This window comes from Lepidochelys olivacea, assembly GCF_965140295.1.
Source record: "Lepidochelys olivacea isolate rLepOli2 genome assembly, chromosome: 1".
Taxonomy (NCBI): Eukaryota; Metazoa; Chordata; order Testudines; family Cheloniidae; genus Lepidochelys; species Lepidochelys olivacea.
In genome coordinates this window covers 32,701,521-32,717,542 of record NC_140411.1, presented here as the reverse complement: position 1 = coordinate 32,717,542, position 16,022 = coordinate 32,701,521, and the positions used below count along the sequence as shown (strand labels likewise).

The window sequence follows — 16,022 nt, the reverse complement described above, 5'->3', positions numbered from 1 at the left end:
AGAAAAAAAATGACATAGGTGCAGGTGTAGACTCTGAAACAGTTTAAACTCAGTTTTGCATATGAGCTAGATTTCAAGTTGAGTGGTTCCCAGCAAACCAATGGTCAACGAGCGGTCAACAGGTCAAGGAAAGCCCCCCAAAGTAGCAGAATTTCAGGGTTTTCTTAATTGAATGAAAAACGGTCAATGTCAACTCCACTGCTACAGGAATAGTGCCCACTTCTGGGGTTCACAGGTGAAGAAAGATGTGGATAAATTGGAGAGGGTCCAGAGAAGAGCAACACAAATTATTAAAGGACAGGGGCAGCGCCAGCCTCTTTCCAGGGCTGGGACTGAGGTGGGCTAGAAAATTGCAGGGCTGGGAGAGGGAGGCTGTGCTATCCGGCCAGCAGCCGCCACTCTCTGGCTGCCCAGCTCTGAAGGCAGTGCCACTACCAACAGCAGTGGAGAAGTAAGGGTGGCCATGCCATACCATGCCACTGTTACTTCTGCGTAATGTTTGACCTTTGCGCTGAGAAGGGTGGCTTGGGGGAGGGGTGGCTAAGGCAACTATTGGGGTGGCTATAGCCCCAGTAAGTCCCCCCTATGCTGCCCCTGTTAAGGGATTGGAATACATGTCTTACAGTGAGATACTTAAGGAGCTCGGCCTGTTTATCTTAACAGACAGAAGGTTAAGGGGTATCTTGATCACAGTTTATAAATACCGACACAAGGAACAAATATTTGATAAGAGAGAGCTCTCCAATCTAGCAGAAAAAGGTATATAACAGGATACAATGTCTGAAAGTTGAGTTAGACAAATTCAGACTAGAAATAAGTAGCAAATTCTGAACAGGGTGGGTAATTAATCACTGGAACAATTTACCAAGGGTTGTGATGGATTCTCCACCACTGGCAATTTTTAAATCAAGACAGGATGTTTTTCTAACAGATATGCTCTACTTGATTCAGGAATTGATTCAGGAAAGTCCTATGACTGTGTAATATAGGACATCAGACTAGATGATCATAATGGACCTTTCTGGCTTTATAATCTATAAATTTATGAACTTAAAGCAAATCTTTTATAAACTCTCAATATAGTTCCTTTCTGAAACCCAGAACCTGCTGTCCAACTTTTCCAAAACCTTCTCCCCTGTGTTCCCTGCCAGACCTCCCACTTGACTTGGGTCATGCAAAAATGACCTTTTCCACACCCTGCCTCACCCTCTCTGACTGTGCAGGTTCCTTCTGACAGGAAGCACTTGGTCACATGACTCAGCCAGCCAAGACCAGTGCCCTGTTACAGTCCCCTGAAGGTGACTTGGCCAAGGCCATAGAAGGAGGGAGTCATTGTGAGCACCAGGATCAGGAAAACATGAACTCATGTTTTTTTGTCATGTGCTTTGATCAATAGACTCATAGACTTTAAGGCCAGAAAGGACCATAATGATCATCTAGTCTGAAAATGCAGGCCACAGAACTACTCAGCTACCCACTCCTGTTACTACCCACTCCTATACCTCTGGTTGAGTTACTGAAGTTCTCAAATCTTGATCTAAGACTTAAGTTACAGAAAATCCACCATTTACTCTAGTTCATAACAGCAAGTGATCTGTGCCTGCAGAAGGAGAAAAAAACTTCCAGAGTCTCTGCCAAACTGATTTGTAAGAAGTTCCTTCCAGATCCCAAATGTAACAATCAGAGAGACCCTGAGCATGTGGGCAAGACCCACCAGCTGGACACCTGGGAAATAATTCTCTGTAGTAACTCAGAGCCCTTTCCATCTCATGTCCCATCACCAGCCATTGGAGATATTTGCTAATATCAGCCATGGATGGGCCACATTACATTGTAGGCAAACTTATCATATCATCCCCCTCCATCAACTTATCAAGCTCAGTCTTAAAACAAGTTAGGTATTTTTGCCTCCACTGTTCCCCTTGGAAGACTGTTCCAGAACTTCACACCTCTGATGGCTAAAAACCTAATTTCTAATTTCAAGGTCTAATTTCAAGCCTAAATTTATTGATAGCTAGTTAATATCCCTTTGTTCTTGTGCCAGCATTGGCACTTAACTCGTCTCCCTCCACAGTGTTTATCACTCTGAAGTATTTATAGAGAGCCATCATCTCTCTCCTTACTCTTCATTTGGTTAGGCTAAACAAGCAGAGCTCCTTAAGTCTCCTCACATGAACTAGGTTCTCCATTCTGCTGATCATCCTAGTAACTTTTCTCTGCATCAGTTCCCACCTGAATTTATCTTTCTTGGGAGACCAAAATTGTACACAGTATTTCAGATGAGGTCTCACCAGTGCCTTGTATAATGATAATAACATTTCCCCTATCTCTAATGGAAATACCTTGCATCATGCATCCTAGGATTGCATTAGGTTTTTTTTTAATGGCCACATCACGCTGGTGGCTTCAAGTCATTCTGTGTTCGACCAGTTCTCCTCCTCTGTCACTTCCAACTGCTAAATTCCCAGCTTATAGCAAAAATTCCTGGTTTTAGTCCCTAAGTGCATGACTTTGCACTTTGCACTATTAAATTTCATCCCATTTCTGTTCAGTTTTGAAAGTCATCCAAAACTTCTTGTCTGATATTCTGGTGCTTCTCCTTATTGGAAATACCTCCCACCTTTTGTAATCTGCAAATTTTATTAGCAAACTCTCATTTTTTGTGCCAAGATCATTAATGTAAAACATTAAGTAAAACTGGTCCCAAGACTGATCCTTGAAGAACTCCACTTGTAACCTCCATCCAGCCTCACAGTTCACCTTTCAGCATGACCCATTGTAGTCTCGCCTTTAACCAGTTCCTTTTGATTCTCGTTATTAATCCCCATCTTCTCCAATTTAACTAATAATTTCCCATTTGGAACTGTATCAAATGCCTTACTGAAATCCAGGTAGATTAGATGTCCTGCATTTCATTTGTCTAGAAAATTAGTTATCTTTTCAAAGAAAGAGATCAGGTTTATCTGCTTCAATTTACCTTTGCAACCATGGTGAGCAACTCCTGCAGTCCGTGGGCCGCAGGCTGCCCACCACTGCTTACAAGGTCCAACTCTGCTTGGCTTTTGGCAGTTCTCAGTTTTTCCGTACACTTTCTGACTTAAAAGAGATGGATTTCTTTTTCCTATACAGCCCATTTTTAATAAAGAAAAATGGATATTATAGATGAGGATGCTATTTTGCTGAAGAATAAAGAATTACTGAAATATTTAATTAAACATGCAGAGGTAATAATACAGGAGGGAAAATATGCCCTGCATGGCAGAAACTACAATACAGTGATTTATGCCTGTTTAACCTGCCTGTCCCTGGAGTAAGTGATGTTTAATGGGTTGTTCCAGACCAGCTAGCCACCTACATCTACTGTGAATGTCTGTGTACCACCAGAGGTCCTAGTAGCTTGGGCCTGACTCGAGCAGATCATATCTCTGCATAAAGCATAGACCATTATCTGGAGTCCCACTGACTTCAATGGAAGTTTACACAGGCCTGAGGGTCTGCATCAGCAATATATGAGACATAAATGGAGTCTTATTTTTTTATAGGTTTCAGAGTAGCAGCCTTGTTAGTCTGTATTCACAAAAAGAAAAGGAGTATTTGTGGCACCTCAGAGACTAACAAATTTATTTGAGCATAAGCTTTCGTGAGCTACAGCTCACTTCATTCATTCATTCAGTGAATGCATCCGATGAAATGAGCTGTAGCCCACAAAAGCTTATGCTCAAATATATTTGTTAGTCTCAAAGGTGCCACAAGTACTCCTTTTCTTTTTCTTTTTTTTTATATTGATGATGCTGTAATATAACACACGACTTATGCAGCCTAACAAAGCTGTATTGTGTGAGATGCTGAACACAAGTACCAATGTTATAAGCATCCTCAACTCCCACTACAATCCAGAGGCACTCAGCACTTCTTAGAATTTGGACCTGAATTAGAACCAGACAGTAAATATGTCCACCTATATATATATACACATTACATTGTGCAATTAAACACAAAGAAAACACATTCTGTGAGCTTTTGTTATTTTGGGAAGGGAGAGGAGAGGGAGAGTCGTGAAATATTGAGGTCAAGTGTTTACTAGACAAATCTTTTGACAGATAATTAGCAGACTGAATAAAAGACACATTACCCATGGCAGTTGCATGTGTTTGTAAAATCGATATTTCAGTGTAGCTCCAATTCCATTACTATATGTGGAGTAATTCTCTATACATTACCCCATCCTCACCTCTTTTCACTGTTCCGTTTCCCTGATGAGTTGGGAAACCATTTTCATTTGCCCCAAAACTTTACTTTACCAAACAGGTGCTAAGCATAGGTATTCTGGAGACTTGCAAACTATACAACCCAGTGTTATATCTCAATAACCACAGAAACCATCATTCCCTCTCCTAAAAGTAGAATTGAACATTTTCAGTGCTTTGATGTACACAGGACCAAATCCTGTTTCTAATGATCACACGAGTATTCCCACTGAAGTCATTGGGATCAAGGCAGATAGTGTTTGGCTCAAAGCACAGTGATGATATGGGAAATTTATTGACAGCTGAACTCTGCTTTCAATTAAACCAGTGCAAATCTGGACTAAATACACTGACACCAGTGGGGTTAGTCTTGATTTATGTAGATGTAATGGAGCAGAATGTGGCCCTTGTGTTTGAAATTGTACAGCATTTTCTGGAAACTTCAAATGCAGCAAGGGAACTAAGCAGCAGCTGCAGTAATACTGAGATAAAATGAGAAGCAACTTATGTCTCTTCTTTACAGTCATAATTAAAACAAAAAGGAAAAAACAAAGTGAAAACGTGAACTTGAAATAACTGCATTATGTTATCACTTCTCAAAGGTTTTATACTCCCTAGGTTTCTATTTTCTAATTTTGAGGATATTTTCTGATGTTTTTACCATTCAAGATACTTTACTACTCCCAATCAGTCTCTGAATCTGCAAAGATACATTTAACAACCCCCTTTTACTATTTGTAAACACATTTTAAATAACTCTTCAAAGTTTCTAAAGCATTATAAAGGCAGTTAATGAAATGGTGAATGATCCTTTCCCTGCTAAAACTTTTTTATCTCCTCAGATAGAATTTTAAAGTGTTTTTATAAGCCAGCTTGAAGTGAAATTGAATTGTATGGAATGACTGATTGTCAAAGACATCTGAACAAATGAGGTGTTCATTTTATTCAGAACCCATTCAAGAATTTCTTGATATTTTTATTTAATTTGCTTCATATCAAGGGGCAAAGTTTCCCTTTGAGACACATCACGAAAGAAATAAAAGATTAATAAAAGCCAAGTAAGTTCCTACATTCTTGCAGAGTTTGACATAAAGCCTTAATATTATTCTGCTTCCTCCTCATAGATAAATACACAGGAACATTATGATGGGAGTGTTCTTGTCATAAGCTGCCCAGTCCCTTTAGCACTGCCTATAAATTGAAAACCCAGAACAATTAGTGTAGGAAACTATACCAGGACAGAAAGAAAAAAGAAAAAAGAAAAGGATACCTAAAACAAATCCAGCCTACATAACTCTTCCCAATAAGTTCCTGATAAATGTGCTGACTACGGAAGTGGACTAACTCTGGTTTATCACAGAACTAAATAACTGGCTGGCTTGCCAAGCATCAGACCTCAGAAAGCTGTGCACTTTTTGGGCCTCAGTAAACACCTGACAAGGCAGAAATGAATCATTTCCTTATGGGAACCCATATAAGCCATATTCAGAACCACAGTGCCACAATTAGCTACATAAAGATAAGGAAATGTTTAGATACCTGGGCATTTGTTTTATTGCTATCTTTCATTGCTTTGCTTGTTACATTTATTCTTCAGCCCTGTCCTTCTCCACACACTACTAATAATTAGTTTTCTTTAATGAGCAATGTTTTGCAGGGGCAACATGGTTCTGTATTATTGAGTGACAATGTATCAATGTTACTTTACTTCAAGTTCTGTCTCCATCATTCCCTTAAAGTAATATTTTTGAATAGGTTAAAGAGAATATAATTTAAAGCCATTTAGGCCTAAAAGAAAATGAACTATTGTATGAATGGATAGCTTTAAAGATAATCTTGGGGATAATTCATGGGGAAAAAGTCTTGCAAAAGGTCAGAGTTCTGTGACAATATTTATATGGCTGCATTGTATGGAAACCTGACAACAAAGGAAAGGATAACATTCCTCAGATATGGAGATGTGGTAGCCCACTCACAAACACTACCTGAAAAACCCTGCAAGATATGTTTGCAGAAACTGCAGAGTATGCTGGAAACATCTGTTACAATTAGAACTGGCTGGGAAACTGTTTTCCCATCCTGCGAAAATTATCAAGATTTCCAAAATTTTCCTGTGTGGCATCAGGATGAACCTGAGTCCTTTCAAAGTTTTTTTTGTGAACACATTTTAAATAACGCACAGAAAGAAACAACAGAATAGTCAATGTCCCTGCTTTGTCTCATTCACAGGGACTTGAATTTCAGTTTCCCATGTAGCAGGTAAGCATGCTAACCACCATAGGTGCCGACTCTGTGGGTGCTCCAGGGCTGGAGCACCCACCTGCAGCCAAGGTCCCCTCCCCACCACCCTGCCTCACCTCACCTCCTCCTATAAGCGTGCCGCATCCCTGCTCCTCTGCCTCCCTCCCAGTGCTTGCCACTGCAAAACAGCTGTTTCATGGCATAACAAGCTCTGGGAGGGAGGAGGGGGAACACAGCGCACTCAGGGGCAGAGATGGGGAAGAGGCAGGGCCGGGGCGGGGATTTGGGGAGGGAGTCCAATGGGGCAGGGAGGGGGCAGAGTTGGGGCCGGGACTTTGGAGAAGAGGTTAGAATGGGGACGGGGCAGGGATGGGAGGGGGAGGGCAGGGGTGGAGTTGGGGCAGGGCCAGGGGGTCAAGCACCCCCTGGCACTAGCAGAAGTTGGCGCCTATGCTAATCACTGAGCTGCTAGCTATTTTAACATAAGGGGGTCTCTCTCAAGCTCTCTTTTTGGAGTTGTTCCACTTTATATGGTGTGACGAAGTTCCTCCTCTACCTTGGTGGATCTTGCGCTTAGTGGTGGATTTGCTCACCTTGGAGCTTTCTCGGCAGCCCTCAGCTTGGCCGTTTTTCTGACCAAAGTCCAGGTTGAGTCCTCCTATGTCTGACCAGGAGTTGGGAGGATTTGGGGGGAACCCGGGCCCGCCCTCTACTCCGGGTTCCAGCCCAGCGCCCTGTGGAATGCAGCTGTCTACAGTGCCCCCTGGAACAGCTGGGTGACAGCTACAACTCCCTGGGCTACTTCCCCATGGCCTCCTCTCAATACCTTCTTTATTCTCACCATAGGACCTTCCTCCTGGTGTCTGATAATGCTTGTACTCCTCAGTCCTCCAACAATCTGCGTTTTCACTCTCAGCTCCTAGCATCTCTTGCTCCCAGTTCCTCACACGTGCACCACAAACTGAAGTGAGCTCCTTTTTAAATCTAGGTGCCCTGAATAGCCTGCCTTAATTGATTCTAGCAGCTTCTTGATTGGCTGCAGGTGTTCTAATCATCCTGTCTGTCTTAATGGTCTCCAGAAGGTTTCTGATTGTTCTGGAAACTTCCCTGTTACCTTACCCAAGGAAAAGGGATCTACTTAACCTGGGGCTAATATATCTGCCTTCTATTACTCTTCTGTAGCCATCCGGCCCGACCCTGTCACAATGGCTAATTAAATATTCATTGGAGCAGGGACACAAACCTGGGTCTCCCATATGAGTGACCTAACTGTCATCTCTTTGATGCTCCCTCTCTCTCATTCCTGTGAAAAAGTTGCTGATGTAAATGACTGCCCTGGACCTTTAAGCGGGGTGAAGGTGGTGTTTGGCTGGCTGAAGGGAACAGTGCTGAATGGTTGGGGGGGATGGGGGTAGGGGAGGAGATGAAAACTACTGCAAAAAGGGGTCAGCATGGTCGCTGACTCATCCCCTAGAAATGCAGGGTTAAAAGGGGCCAGCTCTGCATCTGAAGCCTCCCTTTTTACACAAACCAAGGCTGCGTGTTTGCATCCTGGTGGCCTAGGGTGGATTCCTGTCATCCCATCATGGTTTACATGCTCAGGGATCTCGTGCAAATCCTTATGTCAGAGTGGACAGGAAGCAGCCTTGCTCGGGGCAGTATTCTTGATAGCAATTTTTGGTGCTTTCAGGGTCAGTGAGCTAGCACCTGGGGCTGGTAGGGACTCTATGGGAAGGGCTTTGGAACTGTGTGATATGAGCATTCAGTGATATTACACTTGTGAAGGTCAAAGACGAATCAAGTAGGCCAGGGTGAACCTGTTAACCTCTGAGAGGGTGGTGAGCTGGGGGTCTGCCCCGTTCAGACTTTGAAGGCCTACAGAGTGATACAGCCAAAGATGGAAGTCCCCCTTTTTTATGCACGGTGACAGCATATCAATTTGTTACAGCGTTGAGATGGGGGCTGATGAGGTTGGGGGTGGCCAGTCACGAATTTGGTCCCACTCACTCAGAATCGGGGCAGCGTTAATTTATCGTAATCTCATTACAGATGTTGGACAACAGGCCATGCAGATAGTGGTGTGGATCTGCACATACAGTGTTGTCTTTTGGGCACGTAGGCACTCATCCAGGTAGCCTGAGGGTTTGCAGCTGGGATTTGGTGGTGAAGCAGTTCTCGGTTGGCATGAAAGGAGGGGCATGCTATGGGATCAACTAACATCGCTGCTGTATGCTGTGTGGGCCTGTCAGCAGGCACTGGATATAACTATGGTGCTTTTTGGGGAAAACAATCTGGAAACACTAAAAGGGGTGGAACTAATGCTCAGAGCACAAAGGAACTTGGGGCTGATCCTTGAACTTTTTCCAGGAGTTAACATTGTTTGGTCAGACATGCTTCAGCAGGGACATGGTGGATAAGGCAAGGAGGTATGTGAGCATGGAGATGGCCAAATTCCATGGGACCATAGGGGCAGTAATTTCACATCCTGGCATAATATAGGGGCAGCAGAGTTGTTTCGTAAGGATGGGGTTCACCTGTCTGACTTAGTTGCTGTCATATTTTTTAACTGCTATAAAAGACAGCATTAGGAGATGTCTGGGAACCCGACTGGGTGTGAGGAGGAGGCAGCCAATCTAATTGCTGGTGCCTCCTTGTGGCGGATGTCCAGTGCAGGTACTCCATAGGAAAGGTATACAGTGACTGGATAAACGGCTTGGAAAAGGACTTAAAAAGTGGTGTTCATTAAAGGAAAAATGGGGCGCAGTTGGGAACTCCTATGATTGGTACAGCAGGGAGCCAACCCCCCATTCTTATAGCCCACCTTAACCCTCATAGGAGGTGGGGGTTGGATGGTAAGGTCCCAGCAATGGATTTGCTGGAGGGACCAGGAGAGAAAAAGAGGGGGAGCTGGTAAAAGTCCCCTGGGTAATTATGGAATAACCATGGGGTTACCTGCACTGTACACTGTTATCTGCCAGGTCGCCCCAAACATCTGATAATAAAGTTGCGGCTTGATTAAACCCATGACAAATGTCTCCTGTCCTTCTTTTGGCATAGCCAGACAAAAAGTTTTGTCAGAAAATTCCTAACCAGCTCTAAGTACAATAAATGGACTCTGCACTGAGACATCTGCACAACCAGGCAAGAATTTCTGGCAATTTTTTAGCTCAGTTATTGTAGCAAACAAGTTTCTTCACAAAATCTAAATAGATGCAAAACAAGATGTGGTGCCTAGTAGTGATGCATGTGTGTGTGTCAAACAGCACTGGAGAATTTGTTTAGGAGAAGTTCATATCTGTTCAGAGAAGCCCTCCCCCCTTCCCCACCCCAATACTGCTGCAAGGTTCAGAAGCTCAGGTAATAAAAGCTTTGTGACAGCCAGCCATGAAATTCAAAGTTGCTTGAGGCTGGTATATATTACATACTTGACATTTAAGAAAATTTGTGCATTTTTCCTTCATGAATTTTGGGTTTTTGCTTGATTATTCCCTTTATCCTGGTTTCCCTACTCCACTTTTTAGGTTGTACTATATATCCCCTAACCGTGCACCCAATACTGTAACACTGCTGATGATTCACATGTTTAATTTTGGTATATCTTGCATACAAATGAAACACAGATAGGCAGGGGTAGAGGTGTGTGTGAGTGAATGAGTGAGAGAGAGAGAAATTCCATTGTGAATTTTTTTAAAAAATGGTGCAATAAAATCCTATGTTTTCATGACAAGTGCTTCCTTTTTAATCTATTGAAATTTAGCATTTTTTTTTCATTTACAAAGGTTTAATACTTGAAAGATCAGACCTTCTGGGTTAACGATTTGAAGTTCACCTAAATAAGTATTGGTAACAGGCCATGCAACAAAGTATGTAACTTTTTGTTATGTATGATATTTGCTGTGTAACCATGAAAAGTTTCAATTGAGTTATAATGAGATCAACTTTATTCCATTCTAAATTTTATTTTTTTGTTAGTTACTATATTAAATCAAGTCATCTTTCTGAAGGCACATTCTTTGTAATGGTCTTACAGTACAGAGATGTTTTTAGTGTAAGACATAGTGAGCCCCCACTATGCATAGTATTTAATGACTTGGTTCAAAATGCTTATTTGTGGTTGTACATGTAGGGATGAATCAAAGTGTGGTTAGCTGCTCAAATGCATTCCTGAAGAATTAGAAAGCAGACTGAAATGTAGGATACCTTAGAAGGAAGGCAATACTGACAATTAAAGATATTTTATTTCTGCTTCATTTAAAATCAAAAACACTAGGTAAAATTGCATTTTGACTATTTTAAAACAATAAAATAAAAATATAATATAATAAATGTTGAATATTTAACTCCAAAACAGTTAAAAACATATTATAGATTTTAGGTCAACCTCTAAAATATATGCAACTCTTTCAAGAATACAAAAGAGCCATCATTTACATAAGAACGTGACTTACTTTCACAGTTTCTTTATCTTCTATTTTATTTAGAGTGATATTGCCATACAAGGCATAATACTGAAACCTGACTTCTCCAAATTTACAGATATATGGGTAAAATTTTCAAAAGTGCCTAAGTAACTTCAGAAATCAAGTCCCATTTTCTAAAATGACTTAGGCATTTAGGACCAAAATGATGCCTAACGATGCAGATAGGCAACTTCTGGGAATTTCAAAAGTGACGAAGGCTTTGTCTACACTAGCACTTTTGTTAGCAAAACTTTTTTCGGTTGCGGTGTGAAAAAAAACGCACACCAGACAACAAGTTTCACAGCCAAAACCGCTGATGTGGACAGCGCTATGTTGGCAGGAGACACTCTCCTGCCGACATAGCTACCACCACTCATTGGGGGTGGCTTAATTATTCCAGTGGAAGAGTTCTCTCCCACAAGCACAGAGCGGCTACACAGGAGACTTTACAGTGACACAGCTGCAGCTATACAGCTGTGCCGCTGTAAGGTTTGTAGTGTAGACATAGCCTATGTGTCTAACTCCCATTAAAATAAATGGAAGTTAGATGACTAGGTGCTTTTGAAAATCCCGCTAAGCACTTGTCTTAATCTTTAAGTGCCTAAATACTGTTTAAAAACTGGTCCTTAAATATCCTAAGTCCTATTGACTTTCAGTGAGACTTAGACTCCTAAGTCATTTAACTACTTTTTAAAATTTTACTGATAGACAACTATTTTTAAGAAACACACCTAAATAAGTGACCCCATGGGGAGATGATGGATGCTAAGCACCCCTGAAAATTAGGTACTTACTTAGCTGCCTAAATACGGATAATGGTGCCCAAATTTAGGCACCCAGGCTTGAATATAAGGGCCACCACATTTTTTGTTTACTGAAGTAAATGCATGCCTATGTATTGAACACAAATCATCTATGTTTTATTCTGTGATTCTGTATAGACCAGCATATTTTCGTTTTCACATTTTTTTCTGCGATGGAGTGGGAATGTCTTACTTACCATCATTCCGCAGGGTAAGTGGTGTTGGAGGACTCAGAACTCTGGCATTTGTCACTGTGTTTTTTACTAGGCAGATATAGCTGCCAACATCAGATGTTTGCACCTTGGAGATGTAGAGATTTCCGGTCTCCTGGGAGATGAAGCGTCTGCTATCTTCTGCCACGAAAGATGGGAATTCGTTAAATACCCAACTGTAGACTATCTCTGAAAAAAACACAAAAATAAAGCATTGTTTATGGAAAAATACAGTGAGTGTTAGGAATGAACAAACTCAGAATGTTTGTTTTGAATAATTCCACAAAGTCTGGAACTGAAGCTTTTTCAAACCTCAAATCTGGAACTCTTAAGACCTTTTTCACTAAGATTTTTGCTAAATTCTAGTTTAGGAAATTACATCAAAGATGGCGAAGAGTTTGACTGGACTCCCCCATGAGATGTCTTCAGTTGACAGAGAGAAAAATCATTAAATTCCTCAACAGAATCCACAAAAAATCAGAAAAAATATCACATTGGTCCCAGTCTGCACCCTATCAGTCAGGCTAGAACTAATACAAGAATATTCATTCATTCATTCATTCATTCATTCATTCTTTCAAATTTGTAGTAAACTACAGCAAAAGAGCTCACAGGGCTGGCTGAAATTTTTCCATGGAAACTGTTCGTTGACTAAACTAATTAATTTTGAATTTAAAAAAGCAAACAAAACTGGAAATATTTTGACTGAAAACCAAAATATTTCACTTTGCATATGCTGCTGCAGTGCCTCATGGGAGATGTAATTTGGTCACCCCATTCTCCTATTCTCCTCCGTAGTTTGGGCTCACTGACTGGAGCACATCTCCCATGGTACACTATGGCCAGGGACTCCCTGTGATGCACTGCTCCCCTTCTCCAAGAGAAGTGACCATTGTGAATCTTGGGAGAGGTAGTCTGTCCACGGACCCCAACCTATAGAGAATGGAAACATGAGGAACACAAACTATACACCTATGAGGCATTGCAGCAGCATTTCCAAATCAAAATGTTTCTTTGGTAATTTTTGTTCTTGTTTTAATTTTCATGGAAAAAACACCATTTTCTGTACCCATTTTCCAACTAGCTCTACATCAAATTCTCTAGAAGCCTGGCCCATATTATAAAAAATACATTAATAGATAAGCATAATAATACAAATAGTCTCTCTGCACTGTATTTACTATTGTAAGGGGTGAATGTATCATGAAATGGGGATCAAATCCTCTAAAACTTCAGGCTACCCCTGGAGAGACTTCCCCTTCCCCTAAAACCTTTCTCACATTTCTTTTCTCCTCTCTCTAGATTGACCTTTCCATTTCTCCCACACCTGAGTAATGTTCAACAAGGACAAGTGCAGAGTCCTGCACTTAGGACAGAAGAATCCCATGCACTGCTACAGACTAGGAACCGAATGGCTCAGCAGCAGTTCTGCAGAAAAGGACCTAGGGGTTACAGTGGACGAGAAGCTGGATATGAGTCAACAGTATGCCCTTGTTGCCAAGAAGGCCAATGGCATTTTGGGATGTATAGGTAGGGGCATTGCCAGCAGATCGGGGGACATGATCGTTCCCCTCTATTCGACATTGGTGAGGCCTCATCTGGAGTACTGTGTCCAGTTTTGGACCCCACGCTATAAGAATGATGTGGAAAAATTGGAATGAGTCCAGCGGAGAGCAACAAAAATGATTAGGGGTCTGGAACACATGACTTATGAGGAGAGGCTGAGGGAACTGGGATTGCTTAGTCTGTGGAAGAGAAGAATGAGGGGGGATTTGATAGCTGCTTTCAACTACCTGAAAGTGGGTTCCAAAGAGGATGGCTCTAGACTGTTCTCAGTGGTAGCAGATGACAAAACAAGGAGTAATGGTCTCAAGTTGCAGTGGCGAGGTTTAGGTTGGATATTAGGAAAAACTTTTTCACTAGGAGGGTGATGAAACACTGGAATGCGTTATCTAGGGAGGTGGTGGAATCTCCTTTCTTAGATATTTTTAAGGTCAGGCTTGACAAAGCCCTGGCTGGGATGATTTATTTGAGGATTGGTCCTGCTTTGAGCAGGGGGCTGGACTAGATGACCTCCTGAGGTCCCTTCCAACCCTGATATTCTATGATTCTATGAATGCTATCAAGACCCCAATGTCATGAACCCTTGAGTCCTAATGTACATTATGGTACACCACTATCTTGCAAGATTAGTATCCAAAAGTTGGTCCAGACCACCCCATCTGCCCTCAGATGTGACCTGCACTTCCACTTGGTCTCCTGCCCCTGTTTTACTGAGGAATCTGGGAACCCTTCCAACCATGAGGCTCAAATCCCAAGGGGACAAGAATCCTGCCTTAATCTGTCCCTATATAATTTGGTTCCTGGCAAACCTGGCAGCTCAGAGGTCTCTCAAAATGATAAAGAAAAAGTGTTAATCAAAATTTAAGGGTGGGCTTCTTAATCTTATCTTCTTATTTATCCCAAGAAAATGTGTGATTTTCTCTTTAGACACCAAACAATCAATTGTAGGGGAAAAATACATCAAGTGTTACAGAGAGAATTTTTTAAGGATGCCAACCATCCAGGATTGTCCTGGAGTCTCCAGGAATCAAAGATTAATCTTTAATTAAAGATTATATCATGACGAAATCTCCAGGAATACATCTAACCAAAAAATTGGCAGCCCTAGAATGTTTATATATATATATATATATATATTGTGGTGATTCAGGGAATCTGTCTATGTACAATTTACAAATTCTTGTGTATACTGGGGACTCTTTATATGTATTTGTGCCAGACTTCAAACTTTTAAAATGTAAAGCCTGTTTGTGTTCTTGTCCTTTGCCACCATATTGAGCTAGAACTCAGTGCTAGCAAAGTGCTAACTGTGCTAACAAAAGAGTATAATTAAACTTTGATGATCATCCATTTAAACATAGCACACAACAAAGAGATATCTGCTGTGCTGGGCAAACCTGTTTTCCAAGTCTGAACTCCAGGGGGTGGGGGAGAAGCAACAGGCCATCATTGGTTGGGGCAATCTGATCATTTTATCAGGGAGTCACATGACAAGGGGGAACTCAGTGGGACTCACAAAGGAGGCTTGGGCAGGAGAGAGGAACAGAAGGACATGCTATGGTAGCAAAGGGGTCCTTTTTAACAGCAGGACCAGCCTCCCTGTAGAGGGGGGAGAGAGAGAGAGAGAGAGAGAGAGAAGCTCCTTGTGTATTAGCTTCCACTATCACCTGTCCCTGAAGAGGGGAACTGTAAATCCAGAGCACTCCACAAGGTTGGAGCTCTGGGAGAGGGTTAAACTACAAGAGAGTCTGGGGCTCAGCACTGGTCCAGAGGTTTATGGGAGTTGGATGCAAGGTCCCATTTATGCAAAGAAGTAACAGACAGAGAGCCTGGGCTACGAAGCGTGCTAGGCAGGCCAAGGAAAGAGATAGTGCTGCAGCCTACTCAGACCAAGGGAAGTTTAAAATCACACAGGCCCAGTGTATGAGGCCAAAACACAGCAGCTGGGTGAGTGTCCACCTGGGGGAGCTTTTACAGAGCCGTCACACACACACACACACACACACACACACACACACACACACACACTAAATAAAAGGCGTCCTGCATAAATAAAACTCTCACTGAGGTCGATGGATTCTCACTCATTAAGTCTCCTCCACATTTGCTTTTGGATTCTGCCAGTTCTGACTTAGAAGACATAAATTCTTCTCTATTTTTATCCATGATATTTCTTTCCTCTCTTCCATTATATCATCCTCTTGTCCCACTTCTTTGATTATTCTTCCCTGCTGAACTTGACACACCAATAACACTTCTAGGGCATTTTCTTGCTGCTGTCTTCCTCATGACAGTCTTGTCAGGATTGACTCTAAATACAGAAATGTCAAGGCTATCTCAGTAATATAAAGTCACTGCCTCTGCTCCAAGATATAAACTGCTTCACTGTACAGCGAGTTCCAGGCTTTCAGCCACAAATTGCCTGAGCTACAGTTATCAGACATAGCAGAAGTATGAAGTCAGTAATCAACATGTATCAAGCTAGTCCTATCATAG

At 41.9% G+C, this 16,022-nt stretch overlaps 1 protein-coding gene across 1 annotated transcript in view; it reads right to left on the bottom strand.

Moving 5' to 3' along the window:
* The window catches only part of CNTN5 (contactin 5), a 998,629-nt gene that overhangs the window by 224,276 nt on the left and 758,331 nt on the right, over positions 1–16,022 (bottom strand). The window contains exon 8 of the mRNA XM_084613389.1: positions 11,949–12,152. Coding sequence (XP_084469515.1) covers positions 11,949–12,152 — 204 coding nt within the window. The remainder of the gene's footprint in view (positions 1–11,948; positions 12,153–16,022) is intronic.